The 25,746-nt window shown below is 36.6% G+C and overlaps 1 protein-coding gene across 1 annotated transcript in view; it reads right to left on the bottom strand.

Moving 5' to 3' along the window:
- Positions 1-19,704, bottom strand: part of LOC146136238 (double-strand-break repair protein rad21 homolog) — a 38,894-nt gene extending 19,190 nt beyond the window's left edge. The window contains exons 1-3 of the mRNA XM_083396356.1: positions 19,535-19,704; positions 10,529-10,653; positions 4,576-4,680 (exon numbers count right to left, since the gene is read on the bottom strand). Of these exons, the coding sequence (XP_083252482.1) occupies positions 4,576-4,680; positions 10,529-10,653; positions 19,535-19,678 (374 nt within the window). The 5' untranslated portion in view covers positions 19,679-19,704. The remainder of the gene's footprint in view (positions 1-4,575; positions 4,681-10,528; positions 10,654-19,534) is intronic.
- Between the last annotated feature and the right edge of the window lie 6,042 nt (positions 19,705-25,746).

The following is a 25,746-nucleotide window of genomic DNA, read 5'->3' as shown; positions in this document are numbered from 1 at the left end:
ACTCTTGTTAAATCCATGGATGGCAGACAAACGTATTCCCAAGACTAGAGAGAACAAAGAAAAATCTGTTGTGTCCTTCCATGCATCATGGTTGAGTGGCTTGTTTACAGCAATGTAGTGTAAGGTGCATTTTGCAAACATTGTGTTTTGTTTGCACCGAAAAAGGCGGGAAGGTCATCGCTAAAGCAGGTTTTCAAACCCCCCACACGGATTATGTAAAACAGAGAATGTTGTTTAAAGATCATGCATCGTTCGAATATCATAAAAGAGCATCCCTAAAAGCTGAGTCATTACTTCAGGCCTTAGAGAGGGGAGATGTTTTGGAACAAATGGATAGAGATCAACCACGATTGCTTTCCGTAAAAAAGAACTTTGTTGTAGAAAGCATAAGATTCTGCGGCATTGCAGGTATTTCCCTACGCTGGCATCGCGATTTTAGTCAGCTAACTGCTCCTGCAAACTTTCAAACAGCAGAAACGAATTTGTTGGCGATGTCATTCAACAATTATTGGCTATGTCATTCAACAAAAATTAATTGTACGATTTATTTTTTAAGTTTATTTAAGCGTTTTAGCAAACGAAACTAGCAACATTTCTGACATCGAGAAACTCTTGCTATCTGATCGACATGTTTATGATGGGGGAGAGATAAAAGAAGATGTCCTGGAGAGATTTGACAGCAGACACACAGAGTAACCTAATTTTAGACAGCATAAACAGGTGGTATTTAAATTCCGACAATATGAAAGGTCAAGGTTACAGCGCCGCCAATATGTCCGGAAAATTTAACGGCGTACAGCAAATTATTGCACGTAAATATTCACTGGCTCCATACAAATTGTGCATCACACAGATTACATTTGGCTCTTAATTCTTCAGCAAAAAAAATCAATACAAATGGCACTAAAAACTGTCAGTGAAATTATTGTATTCTTTAAAGCATGCAGCAATACTATCCAGAAGCATCAAGACACTCTTTCATGAAATCAAAACAACTAAACTAAAATCAAGATGATGCAGTCTTGCTGTTTTAGGAGGTTATTACGGCAGTAGTAGGTGCTCTCAGTGAATTGGAAACAACAGTTGAAACAAACTCGCGAGACAAGGCAGCTTTGTTCAGAAAGAGATTAATGAGTTTTGAGTTGGTTGTGGCTGTATCTGTTGTGAGAATAACTAGCGGGCTCATGCTGGCTTTGTACACTTTATCACAAACCTATTGACGGTAGCTGTTGCATTGAGGGTCAAAACGTACCAAAATGTTATAGGCTCGTTTCTGGAAGACAGTATTTAACAAAAATTGTTATTGCATTTTTCCAAAGCAGTTAAGACAGCTGAAGCATACTAAATGGACATTAAGGCCAAGACCGTCCGAGAAGCCATCATCTATAGATTGCAAGTGCAAGATTACTACTATACAGAAGTGTATGTTCGGTTCTTGCAAGCTACACTTTCTTCACTTGCCTCACGCTGCAATGTTTTTCAACAAGCAGCCAAACTGAGTCATGTCATACCATGTTTTTGCGTAAGTTGTACAGCAATCATAATAAAATTCCGTATTAAAATAATTTCAGATGTTACCAAGTTCTATGTGAATTAGGTAGGGATGTTCAAAGTAGAATATCGAATTCTTGGATTCAAATCCAATTCTGCCGTTTATTTCGGGCAATTGGAACCGATATAATTTAATGTTTTACTGCCGATGGTTGCGCCTAATTGTACAAACGCGTGTGGTAAGTTGGCATGTCGCTGTGGTGACCAATTTATAGTGCTTGCTTTAAATGTAACCTGGTAGTGTCAGCGGTTTTTCGTGCAACCAATTACTTTGCGTCTCGCGATAACGTTTGTCTAATAATTAAGTGTCAATTAAGCGTTATTTACCGAGCGACTAACATGTAATGTCATGTGCAGAGTTCGCAATTCCCCTAAATATGTTAAATTACAAAAGTAACATTACATTGTAAAACGTGCTGGCCGTCCACAAAAGGCGCTAAAGGGTTAGTTAAGATCAACTTTAGGCCAACATTCAGCGAGATTGTGAAGTTATGCACAGCGTAATTGCCAAGTATTAGTTATGTCAATTATAACTTTGTATTCTTTGCAGTACATTATTTGACTGCATAACACATCATGTTAGTAAAAAAAAAGCACTAAGACCCAACAATGCTTTAAAAAACAGGACCGAATTGCTTAAAACTTCTGTGTGCAGTGTTGCATTGTACTCACTATTGGCAAAATATAGTTTTGGCAACAACCTGGACAGTTGACAAATTACAGTTTAAAGAACTGCTTCAAAAGACAGTTGTTAAGAATGTTAAACATATGGGAGATTTTTTTTATTATAATGTACCCATGTTAGCAAATTGTTTGGGCGATTTATTGCTGTGATTGTGGGCCCTGTAGGGTAGATTAAGATTAATCCCTTCCCCAAGCAAAATTGAGGTTAAATAACTTAATAAAAATAAACCAGGATTCGCTATCCTGGATTCGTTATTCTAGATTCGAAACCTATGTTTCTAGAATACCTTGGGATTCTACTTTGAACATCCCTAGTATTAGGTGAATTACGAGCTTTATGCAAAGACGACTTAACGGCACAGTTCAGTGAGTTGTTGCATCTGTATGCAAGCGGTGTGGATTACCTCGAAACCATGAATGAGTTGGAGAGATCGAATATGAAGTGGGGGCCTGTCGAAGTGTCTCAATTACCAACAACATTCCAGGAATGTTTGGACCATTGAAACGACATGTTTTTTCCAAACTTGCGGAAACTAATCTGAGTAAGTCATTTATTGTTTTTTTCAGTCCAATCAAGATTTTGTAAAAGCCAGTTTTGTTATCAGTGAAATGATAGCAAAGTCATCATGGCCCTTTATCGAGGGTTTGTTTATAAAAGAATGCCTTGTAAAAGCAAGTGACATTTTATGTCTAGGTAAAAAAAACTGTTTGAAGGCATAAGCTTTCCCCAAATACAGTTGCAAGTAGGGTCACAGATTTAGCTGCAAATGTGGAGAAACAATAAGCTGCGACCGAAAAGGACTTCAAAGCATTTTCGCTTGCCCTTGATGAGAGCACAGATGTGCTGTGTTTATCAGGGGCGTAACCGCATTCTAAATCTCACGAAAGAGTTTTTGGAATTAGTACCATTGAAGGGTACTACAACTGGGCGTGATATATTTTAAGCCTTGGAAAAGTGCTTCGAGAATCATGGCTTGTATGTTTGGCCACAGACAGTGCACCAGCAATGCGTTCTAGCAATGTGGGTGTAGTTGGATTTGTGAAAAAAAACTAAACAGTCTGAACCAAAAGAGTCAACTTCGCTAGTATACACTGCATTTTACATGAAGAAGCCCTTTGTAGTAAAAGTCTACAAATGAAGAAAAATATGGATGTTGTAGTTAAAACAGTCAATTTTATATGATCTCGGAGGTTGAACCACAGGCAGTTTAAATCATTTCTTGCAGATATGGACTGTAAGTAGAGTCATGGAAAATATTTTGAAGCGTTTCTTTGCACTCAGAAATCAAATCCCATCATTTATGAAAATGGAAAATAGCGCAGTTCCTTTGTTGGCTGATGCTACTTTCCAATGCAATCTTGCTTTCCTAACAGATATTACTCATCATTTGAATGAATTGAATTTGAAGCTTCAAGGTGAAAAACAAATAATTACAAAGATGTATGACCATGTGAAACCGCTCAAAGTCATACAACGTTTCTGAATTTAGCAGTTGGGTGAGGGGAATTTGGCTCATTTCTCAACTCTTCCGTCTTTAGGAAAAGTTAAGGCCGTATGCATGAAAGAATATAGATTTGTTGTCTAATGTAATTCAGCAATTTGACGTGCGCTTTGCAGAATTTTGAAGTACCGCAATTTAGACATTTTTCAACACCATTTGCTGTAGAAATTGACAATGTAGCTGAGGAATTGCAAATGGAGTTTGTGGAACTTCAATGTGATACTTATCCTGAAGCAGAAGTATGCAGAGGTAGGGATTCCAGAATTCTATATATTTCTTTCACACGAAAGGTTTCTGAAGTTACTCTCTGCTGCTGCAAGGATTATTGCAATGTTTGGAAGCAAATATGTATGTGATTTTTCATTGATTGAGATCAACAAGAATGTGCTAAGGTCACATATCACTAATGAACATCTGCAAGCAACTCTGAGATCTGCTGACAAGTTGAACCACAATATCGAAGTCCTTGTCCTTGAAAAACGCTGCCACTTAAGTAGCCAGAACAAAAAATAACTAGCCTAAATAATAATCAACCTACTTGTGTTTATTGTTTATTGTTTCTTATTATGTGTTCTTGTTGGTAGACATCTCATTATAAATTGCGGCCCTTGGGCATTTTACAAGTTCTCATGTGGACCTCAAAGCAAATTGAGTTTAAGGCCCTTTGTCAAGCTTGTCAGAATCTGGTTAAGTGTTTTTCTCAATGAAAATATATTAAAACTGTTTAGTGTTTATGCACAGTTTTGTTGTAATTAAAATAGGATAAATTTTGAACATACCAATTTTTTTAACTTTAAAATAACACAACTTTGAAATATTGTAATAGATAGTAGCTTACGTAATATCTGGTAAAGGGGCATCAAAGTTATGAAACTCTTCCACCAGGTAAATCTGGTTATGTTGAGCTTCTCTGTTTTCTTCAGGTAAGTCCACTACCCCAGGTCTGATAACAAAGAAAAAAGTGTTATCTTGTTGTTCTTCCTAATGGAAGATAGAAATAGTAAGAATTTAAGGGGAAAAAATAACCTCTACTGCAGAGACTAACAGCCTTATATCTAACACTAAACTTACTGCATTACCGCAAAGTGGCACCTGTTACATGTATATTTTAATTGTATATTTTAATAATAACGAAATTAATAACTTCATGAGGGATGTTTAAATTTGAATATCTGATCTTAAGGTTTAAAATTCTGAGTGGGATGTTCAAAGTGGAATCCTGAGGTAGAATAATGTGATTTGAATCTTAAATTCATTTTCAACCAAAACACAATTTGCTAACATAACAACATAATGTTTATTGTAATATAAAAATTGAATTACAAATAACATTCTAAACAGTTGCCCTTTAAAGCAAAAAACTTAATTTTTGCATACAGTGAGTAACAATACAACATACAACCCAGTATGTTTATTAAAACATTGCTGTGTTAAAGTTATCATTTACTACACGGCCGTAGCGTGAGGGGTGTCTAGGAGTCTTGACACCCCCTTTGAAATCTCAGTAAACAATTATCACAAAACTAAAACTGCGATTGCTATGATACTACATCGGACAAATTTCACCTGGCGTTGAAAACACGTTGGTGCTTAATTGCCACCGCCCAACCACCGCTTGTTATCGTTGTTACATTTAGCAGTTCGCCTGTCACCAACTCAAGTAGTCTTAAACAGGGCTGATAACGAAAATATATTTTATTGTTGAAACATCCATTCTCAGCGACGCAGAGAAAGCAGGCGCGTAAGCTACAGCAAATGTCTTTACCGCAGGTCACTCTATTAAATGTTTTTATTAGCCTCAATTCAAAAAACAGCGCTTGACCGTCGCATTTTGAAACATAACGTCGGCGAACTATAGCTTCACGCTAAACTGATAATAAATGGTACCAAATTTGTTCATCGGTTATTATGCTGACAACAAAGTGCAACAGCTTGTGATTGAAACGTCACAAAGGCTGTTCTGACACCGCAATTCCATAGCGTTTCGCGCGCTTAATCGAAAACACTTGACAATCGGACGTGGATAAGACGACGAGGTGTTGCAATTTTTCTAGCGGCGAACAGACAATTTAAAACAGCCGTAAGCTCCTAAGTTTTTAGCGTTTAGAATGCACAAAACATATTTTTTCCCCCCCTAAGTGGTTTAGGTTACTGATCATGTGACACAGTGGCGAATCCAGGGGGAGCTGGGGTTTGTGACGGATTTTTTGTTAATGATATTATAGTTTTTTGTTCGTTTTGGTCAGGGTTTACAAACTGTCCGAAGTGACAATGTTTTTAATGTAATTGGGCGACGCCTCTTAAGCTAATGCGTAACCAAAATCTAACACAATACTCCGTTTTTGTCTTTTTTTGGCGACTGTAAAACACAGTGTATTTTTTCCCTTTAGTTATTTGTTGAGGTTGGCTGATTATCAATTAACAACGCTAAGTCAAACTGTCTTTCTTTTTTTCACGCTAAAAAACGTCTATTTTAGGCGCAGCTAATGTTCCTCTCTGTTCGCTGTCTGCTCTAATATTCGATATTGGTTAACAATGGACTTTTTTTTAAATGAAGCAGATTTTTAAAAGGTGGTATAATGATGACTGTCGTGCGCGTTTCAAAGTCGCTATTTTTAAGTTATGATAGTTAACGCAAATTTTTCTCAATAAGCATATCCTAAGACCACATGTTTAGTGTGTAATTGACAAAACTTATTCCCCTTAACCGCAGCTTGTATTTTAGCTGACTTGGTACACAGCTTGGCACCTGCGCTAATTGTGTAATAATAACAACCTGGAAAAATGATCTTCGTTTAGTATTGCAGGTGGCGAAACACGTGCCTGTAATTTAACGCTAGTCCTGTACATGGAACTTAGGAAACTGCGCTGCTGATAGTCATGATTCTACCAAAATCAATCACACATATTTGACGGTCTTTGTTTAGTTTTTCGCTTAAAGTGAACGATCGCACACTAAGCGGTTTCGCAGCTGGCGCCTGGCATGAGTATTGACGACCCACATGTTCGCTTTTGCTGGACGTTAGTTGTTTCTGATTAGAAAGTTTTATGACGTCATTGGGTCATTCCATTGCTACTGGTACAGTGGTGGCACCATATGTCATAGATTTTATTTTAATTTCATATGTAAAATCTCCATGCAATTCTAAGAAAAGTGATGCCAATTTTATCGAAATCTGTCAAGTACTTTTCAAGATATCAGCAATTGAAAATTGACCCTTTTCAGGCTTTTTCGTGATCGCTCATGCGTAAAAATTAAATAAAAAATTTGTTTGACCTATTATGAAGATGTTTTAAATGGTAACTTAAAAATTACAATGCACATCAGTTCTTCAAAGTAAGGAGATTCTGAATATTGTTGTTTGATTTTGTATCACTACAGGCCACCAAGTAGCTAGTTTCACACATGACTATTTGTGATTAGTCATGCATGACAAAACTTTGATGCCTTATAGCGAAAAATACTCTACTTCGATTTTTCTGCAACTTAGCTTAAATGAAAGGTAATTTTGTTGGCTTTCTACCCTCCAAATATGAAGTGGGATATTTGAGTAGAAATGACAAAATTTGTTGGCTTTGTAGTAGAATGTGAAAAAGCGTTAAGACGCACTATTATATTGTATAACTATGAAGCATGGTTTTGTGGTGCTTCCAGGAAGTCCAGAAACTTAAATAAATCTGCTGGTACAGAAATGCACAATAGAAGCCAATACTTTGACCAATAATTTTAATGAATTTATGGAGAAAATTGCAAATAATTTTAATGTTTTGCGACTGAAACATTTTATGCACAGTTCATGCACAATAATACATATACTAACACAGAGGAAGGATACTATACACCAGTGCTTATTAATCAGGTGAATGGTTCACCCCAGGGTGAATACTTTTTTGCAGGGGTGAATAAGGGTGAACCGTCAAAAATGGATGATAGCTTGCGAGCAGGGCGGATATTCCGGGGGTTTAACCTGTTCACTGAACAGGTGAGAATTTCCAAAAACAAAATCAATTTAAGTTTTTTTTACAAGGGTGAATGGAATCAGGAGATAGATGCTAAGGGTGAACAAAGCACAAGTATATATGCATACTGGAAGGCATCTCATACTATGCTCAAGTAACAGTTAACTGCCAAGATCTTAATTTTTCAGCAATGTTATTGCAAAGCACTGCCCCTCATTCAGTTACACAATAATAACAACTATACAGTATGTTCTAAACTAATAATACATCTAAAAATTCATCACTCGTTAAGGTTGAAAATTTGATGGAAATAAGCTTGGGTGCGATTTTCAAATCATGACTGAAAACATGATTCAATGGAAAAAAAGCTTTGATCTGGCCTTTGAGGCCAGTAATATGATCGAGCAGGTCATTTTAGATGCATGCAGACATATATACCATCATCTTTAGCAGTGACAACAAGCCTATGTATCAGTCAAGCTCGTATACAACTGCAACATAAGCACCAGGAGAAAACGTTGGCATGGAAAGAGGTGTAGTGCTGCTACAAATTTTGGGTTGCACAGCAAATTTAAGGCCACAACTTGTCCTTTTTGTTCCTATAACTCCTTCAACAGTCTAGTACCTTTCAAAGTCTTTCCAGACTGAAACCTATCTTGCAAATGGAAGAAACTGATTTCATGTCCTTCGGAATCACTTCAAAACAAATATTTGAAACAGTTTGGCAACCAAAACTCATATTACTGGCCTCAAAGGCAAGACCAATGCTTTTTTCCATTGGATCATGTTTTGTGCCACATATAATGTCCTGTTTTGTTACATCAAGAGGACAATACCACATCTCCAAGTCTGATGAAAGCCTGATTTTGGAAAAGTGGTATTACTGGTCTCGCGCATCTTTGTAAGCGTTTTGTAATAGGTAGTGTGAATTGCAGCTAATTTCAGTCATGATTTGAAATCACATCCCAGCGTATTTCCATCAAATTTTCAACCTTAATGAGTGATGAATCTTGAGATGTATTATTAGTTATTACTAAGGTATAAGGGCTATTTAGAACATACTGTACAGTTGTTATTATTGTGTAACTCAGGGGTCGGGAACCTATGGCTCGAGCGATATATGGTTCTTTTGGTGAAAGAATCTTGCTTGCAGATAAATCTAAGTAATCATTTTGCAGCAAAACCTGAATAAAATTGCAAGCGGCCAGAACCGCTTTCCTAACTTTATATTTCCTTTTTACTACTCATAGTAGCAAATTTTATTTTCTCTTCCGAGTGAATCTCTTTATATAATCTAAGTTGTGCAAACTTAGCTAATTAAATTTTGGTGCATATTATGTTCTGTCCTTTAAATAAAAGAGAAACAACAAACAAAAACAAAATAAACGGCCCTGCACAATTTACTAGTTTTTGCCAACCTATAACAAGATGTTTGTGGCTCTAAAAAAAATACAACTAAGAATATTTGACATTTATGGCTCCCTTAGCTAAAAAGGTTTCCAGCCCCTGGTGGAACTGAATGAAACCTATAGCAAGATGTTTGTCGCTCTAAAAAAATACAACTAAGAATATTTGACATTTATGGCTCCCTTAGCTAAAAAGGTTTCCAGCCCCTGGTGGAACTGAATGAGGGGCAGTGATTTGCAATAACATTGTTAAATATTTAAGCTCTTGGCAGTAAACTGTTACTTAAATATAGTATGAGGGCCTTCCAATATGCATATTGCATATATACTTGTACTTAACATCGTATAGTACCTTCTCTGTGTTAGTATATATGTATTATTGTGCACGGACTGTGCATAAAGTGTTTCAGCCGCAAAACATTAAAATTAATGGCAATTTTCTCCATAAACTGATTAAAATTATTGGTCTATGTATTGGCTTAGTGTGCATTTTTGTACCAGCAGATTTCTTTAAGTTTCTTGACTTCCTGGAAGCACCACACAACCATCCTTCATAGTTATACAATATAATAGTGCGTCATAAAGCTTTTCATCATTGTATTACGAAGCAAACAAATTTTGTCATTTCTACTCAAATATCCCACTTCATATTTTGAGGGTAGAAAGCCAACAAAATTACCTTTCATTTAAGCTAAGTTGCAGAAAAATCGAAGTAAAAGCTGCGTGTTTTTAAATGTAATTCAGTCACGCGTCTTAAGCTAATGCGAAACCAAAATCAAACGCAAAAGGCCATTTTTCGTCTTTTTTTTGGTTGATCATAAACGCTAGATAGTTTTTCTCTTTCGCCTTTCGTTATTCGTTCGGGTTGGCTATCAGCAGTGCATTTTTCTAAGTTCCATGAACGGGAATACGCTTAATTGCGACCACGTCTCTCTCCACCTGCAATAATATTCAAAGATCGTTTTTCCCGGGTGGTATGATGCCACGATTAGCGCAACATCTGTGCAAAGGAGTGTGCCAAGTCAACTAAAATACAAGCTGCTGTTGAGGGAAAATAAGTTGTGTCAATTGAACACGGAACACATGGTCTTAGAATGTGCTTATAAAGAATAGTTTAACTCAGTCACGATACAATGACAGGGATCATGATAACTGCATTTTTGCACAAAATTAAGGGAACTATTTTTAATGGAATTGGTAGGTAAAAAAAATATTCATTTATTTTTCTAATATTTTTTTTCACCAATCATCTCTAGTAGCAAACAATGTTGCTATTTTACAGGGATGCATACCTTCAGTACCCAAAACATTTTTTATTAACAAATGTTATACAAAAGTATTATATATGCATTACACAATAACATCAGGCTCATCATTTGTGACTGTTGGACACCATGGTATAAATAGGTAAAACATTTAACATACCTAAAGGCCATTTTAATTTTTACAAATGCCTCATTGCAATCTGCAAGCAAATATTTGGCTTTTCTGTTGTATATTCGCACAACTCCAAGTAATAGATGACCAGATGTCCGAAGTGCCATCTTGACCTTAAAACATAAAATTGAAAAATCTTGGTGAATTCATTCTATAACTAAATAATGTAGTGTAAATCAGTGGTTCTCAACCTTTTTAGCTTACGGGCCGTTAAAATTTCAAAACAAAATTTGCGGACCGGTGGACCTTCAAAAACTGAAATCAACCCAAAATTTAATTACGACAAAAATACGTAAATTAAGCAAAGAATGGAAACTTTAATTTAATGAGCAATATGCTGCTTTTTTTATAACTTACATGTTATACGTGTTTCTATTGAAGTTTTTTTTACATACAAGTGGTCCTTAAGCTGACCTGTATGTTATTTCACAATGCTGCAAATTACGCAATCGGCGAAGTTCTAAATTTAATGCAAGCCTTCAACATCTTCCAATTTGCAATTGAGATATAAAATTCTAATATATTTGGCGGATCGGCAGGAAAGTGGACGCGGGCCGGCAGTTGAGAATCACTGGTGTAAATTGTCAGGGTTGTTCCTAAGCAAAAATCTACACTTGCCAGGCGGGTGAGCGGCTATCAATCAGCACTAGCCCGGACAAAATACCACTCGCCAATGATAATTTAGTAGCCATGCCTGCCTGTTTTTGCGCTCTCTTTTTTACGTATTATGTTTTGTCTGTGCTTGATGGACGTTTCACCGCAGGTTGTTTCGCGCCAGAAACAAAAGCCAAAATTTCGCCTATAATGACAAAGTAATTGTAAGCTACAACTAAACCATTATTTCTCACAGTTAACAACCATATGTACCAGAGGTTCTGTGATGCGTGACGCCCTATATTGGGTCATTTCAATTTTCCAAGGGCGTCCGCAATTGTGCGATTCGTACCTTAACATAACTGCGATATAAAATATTCACAGACAGTTATTTTTTAAGCTTTGGCTTGGTTGACCGCTATGATCTTCAAGAGATCGCAACAACACACTTACGTACACCAATTTCTAATTCTCAGCTATAGTTACACAAGTAGGCGATATTTTTAAATATCGTAGTGTTCACTGGACCGGTTCGGTCTCTCAAAACATAAAAAAACACTTCTTACAAAAATTATTATAAGACATTTGCATTTAAACTTATTGTTACCAAAAACTGCGGCAATTGCTCTTAATTTCGACTGGGTTAAACATTTAAAAATTAACAATGTTGATTGTTGAAGTTAAACGATAAACCTTTTAACTATTTGCCACTGCAGCAAAGAAGTCTTTGATTGTTTGCAGTTAAACGATTGTTTTTTTTAACGGGACAAAGAGTCTTTATTACGATCATACAACGGGACAAAGAGTCTCTATTACGAGCTTCGAACGTGACTTCGATTAACCTTATTATTTGTGTAGTGTTGAATGTATTTGCGTCTTAGTGTTGGGAAATGGAGAATATTTCGCTTAGTAGTGGTGCTTAACACAAGTTGTCCTACAGGACCTACACCAACTAATTAAATTTTTCGACAAAGCCACTCGCCAGTCGGGCGAGTGGGTGTCAATCAGCACTCGCCAGGAGCGATTTGAACTCGCATTGGCGAGCGGGCGAGTGCTTAAGTCTTTTTAGAAATATTTAGAAACATAAAAAGTGAATATGCATTAAAAAGCAACATTTAGTGTGTTATCTAGTCCAAAAAAGTAGTGGACTGGCAGAGCATAAAGTCAGGCGCGTAGCGTGACCGTTTCAAAGGGTTGTGTTCCGAAATTTTCAACTTAGGAAATTCCCCTATTTTCGGTAGACGTTATTGAATAACGACGTCATAAAACAGTGACTGGTATGACGTCATAAAGTAGTGATTGTCATGACATCATAAAACATTCTAATCAGAAACAACTAATGTCCACATGTTTGTTCCTAAGCAAAAACTTACACTCGCCAGGTGGGCGAGCGGCTATCAATCAGCACTAGGGTTGTAAAGGGGTGGAAAGTTTCCGGGAATTTTGGAAACTTTCCGGGAATTTTGAAGGACCCGGGAATAATGGAAATATTGGGAATTTTCAAATTTGGCATTTATTATGTTTAAAACATTTGTTAAATATTTCATCAACCAGAAAAAAATAATAAAAACCGATCTAAGCATTTCTAGATGAGCAGAAGGAGATGCTAACCGGCAGCAACTAGTACAGGGGCCGGCAACCTTTTTGTGGACGCGGGCCTAAACCAAACTAGAAAGGTCTCTGCGGGCCGCACAATAAGTTAACTAACAATTGTGTTATTAAAATGTTAGAACAACTGTAATCAGGCGGGCATCCTTTTTTGCACTTAAAGACGTGTTTAATTACATTTAAGAAGGCAGTAAAGTGTTGGCGCAAAGCGCGAAAAAAAGCGTTTGTTTGGTGTAAAATTAGAGTCCACACATCGTTATCCATACTACTAATGAAAATTGTAATGAAACTACTTTGTTTATTGGTTAATCTAATCAATATTTGCCAAGTTTTTAAGTCTGGCATACCTGGCGAGCAAAGTGAGCGCAATTTTTTTTGGTATACCGCCACCGGTATTTCTTTCAAATTTCTTTTAAGTTTTTGTTACACTGCTAAAAATAATAAAATGTTAAAAAAGGTCAAAAAATTTAAAATACGTTTTCCGTTTGTCCGTGACGCACTTGTCAGCTTTCCACGCTGCAACGGCAAAGCACTAATGTTTTGAAAAAACATTACAAAACGTAAACCAACCGGATGTATGAAGATCGCAAAGCGGGAAAATTTTTCGCACTTACGTAGTTAAAATAGTCAAAAAGTATGTGAAATGGACTCGTGTCTATTTTGTCAAATAGGCAACGGGCCTGATGAATTACTTTGACGGGCCTGGCCGTAGGTTGACGATCCCTGAACTAGTACAACGACTTTGTAACTCACAAAACAACAAATGTTAAAGATTTAGCTACCGTAAGCTGAGGATATTTTGGCCCAGACCCGTCAGTGTTGTTTTTGTTTGTAAAAAAACAGATTGGTGATGATTCATTTTTGCAGTTGATAAACTAAACTATGTGTCGGTATGTTCTTAGTACTTTTAATCTAAAACAGTATAAGGCCATATAAGGCCAGTATAAGGAATATTAGCTGCGCCTAACTTCGACGTTCTTTAGCGTGAAAAAAAAGACAGTTTGACTCGAGCGTTCTTAATTGTCGAATTCACACTTGACAATCAGCCAACCTCAACAGATAACGAAAAAGAAAAAAATATACTGGATTTTACAGTCAAGCAATTATTTTTCTGTTTCAATATCTAACTAAGATTGTTTTAAAAGTTTCCCAAAATTCCGTTAATTCCCAAAATTTCCATGGAAAGTTTCGGCTCTGAAAATTCCAGGGAACTTTGCAACCCTAATCAGCACTCGCCCGGACGAAATAACATTCGCCAAATTTGTTGGCATGAAGTCTGCAAATTTCTGTCCTAGTGCGGTCATTTCTTGGGTTATCGTTAACCGGTCTTATGGTTTCTGTACAGAAACATTAGTTTCTATAAAAGTCTGATCATTTATTTTCATGCAGGGATAAACAAATTAATGACCCATAAAGCAGTTTACGATTAAACCAATGTTTTTTTAGAGATATTTTTTACAATCAAGAGCGTCCGCAATGGTTTTGATTCGTATCTAAACATAATTGCCATAAAATATTTACAGAAAGTTATTTTTTAAGCTTTGGCTTGGTTGACCGCTATGAACTTAGATCGCAACAACATACTTACGGAGACTAATGGCTAATTTACGGCTGTAGTCACATAAGTAGGCGGTATTTTAAAGTACCGTAGTGTTCAGTGGCCATTTCGGTCCCTCAAAACATCTTAAAAAACACTGCTTACAAATAATAAGACGTTTGCATTGGAACTTATTGTTACCAAAAACTGCAGCAATTGCTTATAATTTTCTTATACAAACAATTCAATAAATACAAAAAAGTAAAATTTTATCTCTGGGTACATCGAAAGTTCAGTAAACTTTTCCAAAGTCGTCAACGACCGGGTTAAAAATTTAAAAATTAACAACATTTAAGTTAAACAATAAACCTCATAACTATTTGCTACTGCAGAAATGACGTCTTTGATTGTTTGCCGGTAAACGTTTTTTTTAAATGGGACAAAAAGTCTTTATTACGATCATACAACGGGACAAAGAATCTTTATTACCAGCTTTGAACGTGACTTTGATTAACCTTATTATTTGTGTTGTGTTGATGTATTTGCGCCTTAGTGTTTAAGGAACTAACTGGCACTAAGTAATATATCGCTTAGACAAGTTGTCCTACATCAACTAATTAAAGTTTTCGCCGTAGTCACTCGCCAGTCGGGCGAGTGGGTGTCTATCAGAACTCTCACCCGGTGCGATTTGCACTCGCATTGGCGAGCGGGCAAGTGTTTAAGTACAACCCTGGTCCAGCTAAAGCGAACATGTGCATCATTGACACTTCCACCAGGCGAAAAACTAAAGCAAGCCGTAAAATATGTGTGATAGATTTTTGAAGAATCATAAACTAAGCGTTAAATTACAGGCACGCCTTTCGCCACCTGCAATACTAAACGAAAAAATCGTTTTTCCCGGGTGTTATTATGCCACAATTAGTGCAAATCTGCGCCGAGCAGTTTGCCAAGTCAACTAAAATACAAGCTGAGCTTGAGGGGAAATATGTTGGCCAACTGCATACTAAATACATGGTCTTAGAATATGATTATGGAGAATAATTTTGCGGTAACTATAATCACTTAAAAATGGCGACTTTAAAACGCGCATGACAGTCATCATTATATCACCTTTTAAGAATATGCTTCAGTTAAAAAATATCCGTTGTTAACCAATATTTAATATTAGAGCAGACAGTGAACAGCGGGGAACATTAGCTGCGCCTAACTTCGACGTTCTTTAGCGTGAAAAAAAAGACAGTTTGACTTGAGCGTTCTTAATTGTCGAATTCACACTTGACAATCAGCCAACCTCAACAGATAACGAAAAAGAAAAAATATACTGCGTTTTACAGTCAAGCAAAAAAGACAAAAACAGAGTTTTGCGTTAGACTTTGGTTGCCCATAAGCTTAAGACGCGTCACCCAATCACATTAAAAGCATTGCCGCTTTTGCTAAATCCTGACCAAAACGAACAGAAAACGATAATATCACTCACAAAAGAGGGGGGGGGGTCACAAACGCGCCACTGTGTCACATGATCGGTAACCCAAATCACCTAAGGGGTTTGGGGTGTGGTACGAACAACTTCCAGCGAGTAAATGCGGAACCCGAAACATTTTACGTTTAGTGCATTCTAGACGCTAAAAATGGGGATTATTAGGAGCTTACGGCTGTTTAAAACATTGCTACACCTCGTCGACTTATTCACGTCCGATTGTCAAGTGATTTCAATTGCGCACGAAATGCTATGGATTTGCAGTGTCAGAACAGCCTCTGTGACGTGACAATCACAAACTGTTGCAAAAAAATTTGGGTTTTAGCATCACACCATTTTAGCATCACAAGTTAATATGCAAAATAATAGTTTAATAATTAATAAAGGTGAAACTAAACGTTATTTGGATTTTGTTTTTAATTATTTTTTTTGTTTTTAATTATTTATATATAAAAATCGGTTATCGGTTGACAAAATTGTAAAAAATCGGGTATCGGTTCGAAAAAGTGATATCTGTTGATACGCTAAATTTTAAGCACGTCGTTCACCATGAGCAATACTAAACAAAACTTGTTTTTCCCGGGTGTTATTCAATTAGCGCAACATCTGTGCCAAGCTGTGAGCCAAGTCAGCTAAAATACAAGCAAGTCTGACACCAGGGGTCGGCAACCTTTTTCTAGTTGCGGGCCAAAGCCAAACTCAGAAAGATATTTGCAGGCCACACAAAATGTTAACTAAGAATTGTGTTATAATGTTAGAACAACTATAAATGTTAGAACAAACTGTGAATCAGGCGGGCCTCAGATCTATTTTGCACTTAACGTGTTTAATTACATTAAAGGAGACCGGAATGTGTTGGTGCAAAGCGCGAAAAAAAGCGTTTGTTTGATTTTAAAAATGCACATGTTATCCATACTACTAATGAAAAGTGTAATAAAACTACTTTAAAGAAACGCCAGTGCTTCAATAGTTAATCTAGTTCAGTGTTTTTAACCTTTTTAACGCGTTCACTGCGATACGACCCACCGGTGGGTCATGCGTAAAATTTAGCTACTGCGATGCGACCCACCAGTGGTTCGTACGAAAAAAATTACTGTGTTTTTCACGTTCACCGCGATGCAAAGTTAATTGCGCCTCAAATAGTTTTCAGGGTTTATAATCTGGTATATACTCATAAAGTTAAACTTTAAAACTTAACATATTCGGCTTTTTTCTCTACAATTCATATTTATTATCTTAATTGGGTTTATTGGTTCAAAATTATGAGCGGGTTCAAAATTATGAGCGGGTTCTATTTTTTCGCTATAAAATAGTTTGCTGTTAAGTTATTTGAAGCTCTCTACGCCTACCTAGCGACAGTAATATCTAGCAATATATCTTTCTTTTGAAATGTTCGTCAATATGCTATTGATTTGGTTGTACTTATTAGAATTTAGATGAAAAATGATCAAGAAGGTCGTACGTTTTTGTGATTTGGGCCCAAGGGTTGGGGGTGCATTTTTTTGGAGGGGGTTTGAAAAGAAATACATTTAAAAAATGTTGAAAACCATAAAACAAATAAACCAAAGTGTAATATATAATATTAGAAAAATTAACCTGGTAAATAACCCTCTATATAATAACCCAATTATTGAACCACCCCTGAAAATAAGGCCCTGAAAAATACCCCCTGACAAAATATACGACAACCGCAACCCCATAAAACAATGCAGGATTCATTTTGCAACAATTGAACCAGAAATTACTCACAATATATTACCTACGATCTATCACACAAGCAAATAGTTAAACTTTATTCTATAAGTTGCTTAAATTTATGCAACCCACCGGTGGGTCCAATCGCACTGGCAACAATATATATAGTTTGTGTTCAATGCGATTTGACTTACCGGTGTCTAAACGATTAAACTGTCTGAAAGAACTCCTTAAAGCGGAGAAAACATGTCAACAAAATTTGCGGGAAAGCTCTGGTGGCAGCTAGCGGTACAGAAAGGTAAAGGTAATCGCAACACAAGAAACAACAACAATTTGGAATCGCAGCGAACGTGTTAAGTAAGGGAACACCGAGCGAAGCGTGAGCAATTTTTTTTGGTATATTGGCATTTCTTTTAAATTTCTTTTTTCAAATTTACATTGCCGAAAATAAAAAAATGTTAAACAATATATGTCCAATATTTTTAAATACATTTTCCGTTTGTGCGCGACGCACTGGGCAGACTTTCATGGCGCAACGGTAAAGACGCGCTGATCTAATTAAAAAAACACAAAAAATTTTTGCACTTACATAGTTAAAAAGTCAAAAAATATTTGAAATGCAATCGTGCAAAGTTTGTCAAAGAGGCGGCGGGTCGATCCAGCCGTAGGTTGCCGAACCCTGTCTTACACCGACATCTCATATTAACGCGAACATCAAACAGCGAGAAACATCAGCACCGCCTAAGCCCTAAATCGTTGTTTTCAGCGAGAAAAAGGGTGAGACCACTTGATTTATTGTTGTTGATTGTCGAACACGCAATTGCTTATCAGCCAACCCGAACGAAAGGCGAAGAAAAAAACTATCTGGGTCGCCAAAAAAAAAGAAAAACGGCATTTTGTGTTTGATTTTGAATTAGCTTAAACGCATGACCTAATTACATTAAAAACATTGCCGCTTAAGACAAAGTAAAAGGTAAGTAAAACCCTGACAAAAACGAACAAAAAACAATAATGTCACTTACAAAAAGGGGGGTCCAACCGATTTTTCCAAAAAGAACTTGTGCTTGTTCTACACATATTCAATCAAATATGTTTTCAAAATGCTTTATATGTAGGAACATTATGCACTAAAATTTTTTGTGCCATTTTGAAAAAAAGTTACGAAAGTTCGAAGCACGTTGTTTAGCAGGGAAAAGCCAGTGTTAAGCACATTGATTGTTTATTAGTTTAAAAAGTACTAAATTGTTGTGTATTTGCAGTTTTACTTTGATTTGACAAGTACTTCTTTATTGAGTTAAAAAAGCAAACATGATAGTGCCATTCCTGTTAAATAGACAGGTATGACATTCCCACGGGCATATCAAGGATGTACCAGGCCATGTTTCACCACCTAAGGCTTAAACTATATTTTGGGCTGTTTTAATTATGTAAACGTAAAAAATGTTCGCGCTTTGCGCGAATCCTGCCTCCTTCCGCTATGGTTGCGTCTCTCAAAAATATATATTTTCCAAAAGGTACAATCCATACTATGGTATGTTGCACTTCACTGTGTGAATCTAATTTCAAAAACAATTTCTAATAACTTGGATTATAAATATGGTTCAACAAAAAAAAATTGTCCCAATTTTAAGATTTTTTTTTCTCGATTTTTGATCTGATTTTGAGCTAAATGTGTGCAACATGAGTTCACCCCAAAACAGCTTATCTATGTAACAGTGTTAGAGTAAGAAAAGCAGACATGTGCACCTCTTGTCCCCACTGTACTTCAGCATACCCCTTATGTATTGCTTTATGTCACAAAAAAATTGGCGCTGCGGCGCAAACTTTTTGCTAATTCATTTACTTGTTAACAGTCTTGTTTATCGTCTAAACATGGAAAAGGTTGATACATTCCTTAGTTGAACACATCATTCAAGTTTAGGGCGCGATAAAAAAAAAACCGAAGAATTTAGCCCAAAAATGCTCGTCACCAGAAGGCTGGCAAGATTCTGCCAGCCTGCATATGTCCATGCCTTGGATAGACATTTTATAATCAGGAAGTTAAATATGTAGTCCCTACACCTAAATTGAATAAATTATTTACCTGTGGACTAATGATATTTTCCACACTGTCCTCAAGATTCGTTTCAAAAACATGTGCTTTGGTTAGTTTTTTATCCCAATGAGCAGCAAGCCATATCCTGGATAAGGGTCCACGCTTGCTAAGAACAAAGTGGGCATAAAACATTGTTGAGCAATTTCCCTAAAGTTAGGCGACCTGCAAATATAAAATAACAGAATTTACTTTTAAATCAAGGTTAGCAGTTGGGTTGGGCTTGGGGTGGTCAAGTATTAATTCTATCAGGTTTCAATTTTGACAACTGGTGTTGTAACAATATTTTGTTACTGTAAAAAAAAGTGGTAGGATTGTAGACCGGTGCCAAATGTTTATCTTCGATAATGAATCTTTCACTTTAGCGATTCAAAGATTTAGTAGTTACATGTAACTTTAAGTAGGCATTGGCTCTTACGGTGAGAGCCGACGGCTGCATAATTCTCTTACATGTTCCTTGTCAAGACTGACTACAAAGAACAGGCCAAAAAAAAACTGTTTATAACTTGTTGAACGCTAGACAGGGTCACTTCACTCAATTGATATTGCTCGTCGAGTATATATTCAAAAATCTCAAAAACACAATAAAAGAACGATTATACAATAAAAAAAAACATCTATCATCTAGAACAGGGGTCGGGAACTTTTTAACTAAGGGAGCCATAAAAGTAAAATATTCTTGGTTGTATTCCATGAGAGCCATTTAATACTGTTTTAACATCTAGTTATCGGTTGGCAAGAAATAGTAAATTGAGCAGGGGAGTTTATTTTGTACTCATTTAAAAGACAGAACATGCTATGAACCAAAAAAATAATTAGCTAAGTTTGCACAGCTTGGATTACGGAGTTCCGTTGAAAGAATAGGGCCTTTTGGATGTTAAGAGATTCCTTAAAACGGGATAACTTGCGGCACACCAAAAGAGCTAAAAAAATTCGCCGGCACACCTACAAAATATATGAAGATCAACAATACACAAAAAATCAAATATCCTAGGCTGCCCAGAGAAAAAAGAGCTAATTATGATTAAACGTGCTAAAGGCGCCAGAAATTTGACGTTTTACATTTTATATTCTGCTTTTGCAGTTTTCTTTTATCTTAAGATGACCAAAGGGACTTTTGCCATAAGAACGAAATTAGAATAACATTAACGTTGCAATAAACCACAGTTCGGAATAGGACCAAAATAGGGCTATACCTAAATAGTCGTAATAACGTTTAAATCGGAATAAGTCTTAAACCCCTTAATAAAACCTTTTACCTGACCCCAAACCCCACCGCCTTAATTTTTCATTAACTCAGCTACTATTTCGACCCGAACTTAATTTCTAACCCCACACATTACTGAACACTTTTTGTAAAAAACTAGTTGTTTTTTGATATAAAGACTGATATAAAAAAAAAACTATTAACAAACCTATTAAAGTCGTAGCCTGAGTTGCTTTATTTGCGTTTACCAGCGAAAAAACTTAATTAAATTTATTCCATCAATAAAAATGTGCTCTGCATTCGCATTTTTAAAAATAAGCGTATAAATAAAAAAAATAAGCGTATAGCATTTAATACAAGACGAGAAGGGGCGCTCGTCTAGAATCCTACCACAACAAACATTATTTGGGTTAGGGTGCCGGTTAGCGTTTGGGTTTGGGCGAGTCCAGTAATAGTGTTAAACAATATTACTTGACCTACCCACACCCAAACACTAACCGACACCCTAACCCACATATTATGCATTGCTTAATAATCATTTCAACGTTGTGGTAGGATTCTAGACCAGCGCCCGAGAAGGTCTTGTAAGATTGCAGAAGCAATACTACAAAATATAAATGAGCCTATAATTACATGTTTGGAGCTAATATAAAATAATTTTAAACATTATAATGACGTAATTAGGCATAGTTTTTTCGTCGAGATTCCCGGGATTGCAAAGAATTTTTATTTTTCAATCCCGTTTCCCGGAAGTGAAAAAATCCAGGAAAAAGAGGAACCCTACTTTACAGTACTTTGAAAACTGAAGTTCAAAAATATATATAGGGTTAACTTCGAAAATAAATCATATTCTAACTTTGCAGATCCAGTTACAGTAGTGCGAAGTTCTAAGTTAGGTAAACGGGCGAGCCAGGCAAATAGCCTCTTCCATATTAAAATGTTTAAAACTATACACATTTTAACAAAAGTACCAGTTAAGAGACCTTTGAGTTTGGGTCAGTCCCGCGACATGGAAATGGTTGCCCTTTCCTGATCTAGAATCATACCAAAACATCTCGATCGCGATTAAAATTAATCATCTGGACACCAAAGTAGATCAAATCGACATATATATAATCATTAAAGGGTGCAAGCGTAAACGAGCGACGCCGACCTCCCGACCCGGTCAAATAGCCAATATGCATACTTTCTGAGGCTATTTACCCGGCTAATAAAGTTATTTAAATCGATTCCGAAAAAAATCAAAGAAACTAACGAAAACTTAAATTAAATCTAAATCTACCACCAGCCAAACGGTGTACCCACTATCCCTTACCACTTCAGCGTATTGACGGTAGTCAAACTGTCATTGGATTTATTATTTAAATTTTAGTATATCGATTGGCGGAAAATCTTCATTCATCCATAAAATAGCACACAATCAGGCATTTCAAAGAGTTAAACCAATGATACTATAATACTATTATAGTATCATTGGTTAAACTTCAAATACCATGAGATAAAAAACTCTTAGGACAGTCAGTTAATTTTTGATGGAGTTTAGGCAGCCCAAATAATGCTGTCAAACAAACATAGGACAGTAGTACCATAGAATACTAATTACATAGAAGGCTCAATGCCTCATTTGCATACTGTTCCGCATGAATGACACTTACTTCGGTCGTGAATGTAAACAAGCTTTGGCATCAAAAATTGTTGTATTGTGTATTGGATTTTCATCACTGACGTTCAGAACTAATTTTATTTACTAATTAAGATCAAATTAGGCTTTTACCATCGTAAAGGCCTCTCCATACAACTACGATCGTATAAAATGTATACGTATAGTCGCGGTCACCTACACCTGTGCGGTAACGAATCTGGGAACACACAATAAGACCTAAAAACAACAATACCTAAAGCGGAAAAACTATAAAACCATAGGATTAAGACCAACGACATAATAAAGCCAAATACGCAGTAATATCCAGTACAGCATAATATCAAAATCGTCTGAATAAGACATAAATCTGTCGGAATAAGGCCTAAATTTATCGAAAGAAGGCCTGAATTCATCGGAATAAGGCAAAATTCATCGAAAGAAGGCCTAATAGCCAAAATAACGCCCGAACCTGTGGGTAGAGGGCGTTTTGGTGACTACGTTTGGACGACCTAGTCTGACCGGCTCAGTCAGGGGGCCGGTGTTCTTAATGGGTGGAGTTAGAAAATGAGTTAGTGTTGAAATTTTTAGGGGAATTAGTGATGTACTTAGGGGTGGGGTTTGGTTAAAGTGTTGTTTATGCCTGATTATGAGCATTTAGGTATTATTCCGACGGATGTCGGACTTATTTCGATTTAGACGGTACTAATACCATTAGGTATTAGTCCTATTTTGGCCTTATTCCGAATTGTGTTTTATTCTGACGTTGGCGTTGTTCTTATCTCGGTCTAAGGCTGAATCCCCACCAGTTAGACAAAAACGCTTTAAAGCAGTCTGATCGCGACTAATGAGATGGAACGCTATTTCTTTTGTTGTCGCGTCTCCACCGACCAGACTTGACGCAAATCTTACGCACAGCAGACAGACACGACTAAACGTGTTTTTAGCGAGATAGCGCGTGCACTACTTTTTTACCGTGTCTGAAGATGCTTTTTGATAGAAACGATTAGATTTTACAGGTTTTTGTAGGTTTTATATTAGGAATGTTATTTTAAAAGGTTAAGCAGGTTTTTTTTTTTAATTCCAATAAAAATATATTCCTGGAAAGGTCGAAAATCCTTTTAATTTGTATCTTTCTTTTCCATGTATGATTTTACCAGCTTGACTAGTTCAAAAAACAATTTTGAAGACACCCTTGCATACTTTTAAAACTTATCTTTGTAGTGTTTAGCTGCCCAATTTATTTGTTAAGTTTATAATTATTTGTTAAGTTTTTGAAAATGCATATGGTTGAATCGGTTAAGCAATGCCTTATGTTTAAAGCTGTATGCATATAATTATTCGCAGCTGCAAGCTAGCTTCCTGTGTAAGCTGTCACGCTTGTCGAATCGTGCGAGCGTTTGTGCCTGGTCTATTTCCTAAGCCGTTTTCCTGTCCAGAAGCCAGCAACGCATTCTAGCGACCCTTTTTTTTCTTTCGTCAAAAATCTGTCTGTTCTTGTTCGTAATAAAACCTTCTTGATAAGAGTCAAAGTAATTCTAAACCTAACTAACGTTCTTTTAAATATTTGTAAATTCTCAGAAATAACCAAGTTAACGCACAGTTAAATTTAAGTCTATACGCCTTGTTTGATTTGCATGTTTTTGTTGTTGCATGATTAGTTTTACGAGTAATGAGCACTGATAAATCTTCGGGCAAATTCCTACCTTTTTTCACTAAATTTTCTGATAAGTTTCGAAGTTCTAAAAGCAGTGCTAAATCTTCCGATAAGATGGCTAATTTGGGACAAATCGAATTGCCAGGTTTTGAAGGTAATGTTAGTACTGAAGCTGCTATGTCTCCTGGGGTAAGTGAATCGCATGCATTAACAGGCTCTTTTCTCAATCCTAATGACTTTCCTACAGTTTCATCTATCTACTCAACATACCAAGTAAGTGTTTCGTCTTCTAATGGTAGTATTTCGGCTGTTGCACCTTCGATTTACTCGCAATCAGGTTCAGCTAGCGCGTTTAACCCTTTCGAGATAACTAGTTGCACGTCATCGCAGGGTACAGTTAGCTCAACTTTAACGAACATGACACCAAATTTAACACAACAGACACGTTTGGTCAAACTAACTACACCAAAATATTACCAACAAACGACCCCTGTAGGATACGGTAACTGGCCAATTCATACTCAACCTACACCTAACGTTCAGCCGAGTTTTCAATCAACTCCAAATCTATATCAAACTAATTTAGGTTCCACGGCGCATGCCTTGCGCAAAGTAGCCTTACCTGATTTTTGGCCTCAGGATGTTAAACTTTGGCTTGCCGCAATCGAAGCAATCTTCGAAAATCATTTAATTTTTGGGGAACATGAACGTTTCAACCTAACTATTTCGGCCTTAAAACAGCCCCAAATTACTAAAATTGGACATGCGATCCTAAATCGCTCAACAGAGACACCTTACATTTCTCTCAAAATAGCTCTCTTAAAACAATATCAAGACAATGACATTCGTCGTCTTGACAAACTATTACACGAGACACAACTCGGAAGCTCCCGCCCTTCCGAACTAATGAACAAAATGAAGCAATTACTAATTAATGGTGGTGAACAAAATTCAACAACAGAAAAGGTTTTAAAAAAGCTTTTTCTTGAGCGAATGCCAGAAAACTTTCGTTTGGTTCTCGCTGCTGATTACGATCTTGATTTAGACGCCTTAGCAGATAAAGCTGACAAAATCATGATGATCGGAAATCCTAATGGTTTACCTATGGCCCCCGCTGTTAACCCAGCGCTAACTCAAACAAAAACCGACACATCAGGTTTGGTTAATTCTCAAACCTTAATAAACAATAATCTTCAATTACAATTAAGTAAGATTGCCGAAGACTTAGGTGCCTTACGCACATTACACTCCACTCAATCGAACGAAAAACAACAAAACAATTTCTCTAATCAAAGGCGAGAAGGTTTCAACAACCGCTCGTATCATAATCCTAATTCTTACCGAAATGGCAACTCTTTTTCGCCGCCAAACAATCAACGGCAACTTTGGCATTCTCGTCCGCCTTTTCGAAATCGTAATGAAAGGTCTTGGGATTACAATGACCCACCTAAGCGCTATAACTCTCAGACATACGGCGCAAGTTCAACGCGTTTTGAACAACCGAACTACCGGCACTTTTCAAAAAACGAGCCAAGTCCTTCGCGTCGGTGAAACGTATGAAGGACAAATCAAATATTAACAATGACACGTTCACCGTATTCGACTGCTCAAATCAATTATCTTTCCTCGTGGATTCGGGAAGTGTTTTAAGTTTAATTCCGAAATCTATGGTAACAGAATTTCGCCGTTCTAAGGCAGTG

The sequence above is a fragment of the Ascidiella aspersa genome, chromosome 8, assembly GCF_963924565.1.
Source record: "Ascidiella aspersa chromosome 8, kaAscAspe10.2, whole genome shotgun sequence".
Lineage (NCBI taxonomy): Eukaryota > Metazoa > Chordata > Ascidiacea > Phlebobranchia > Ascidiidae > Ascidiella > Ascidiella aspersa.
The sequence above is the reverse complement of the archived record's forward strand: the minus strand, read 5'-3'. Positions and strand labels throughout refer to the sequence as shown.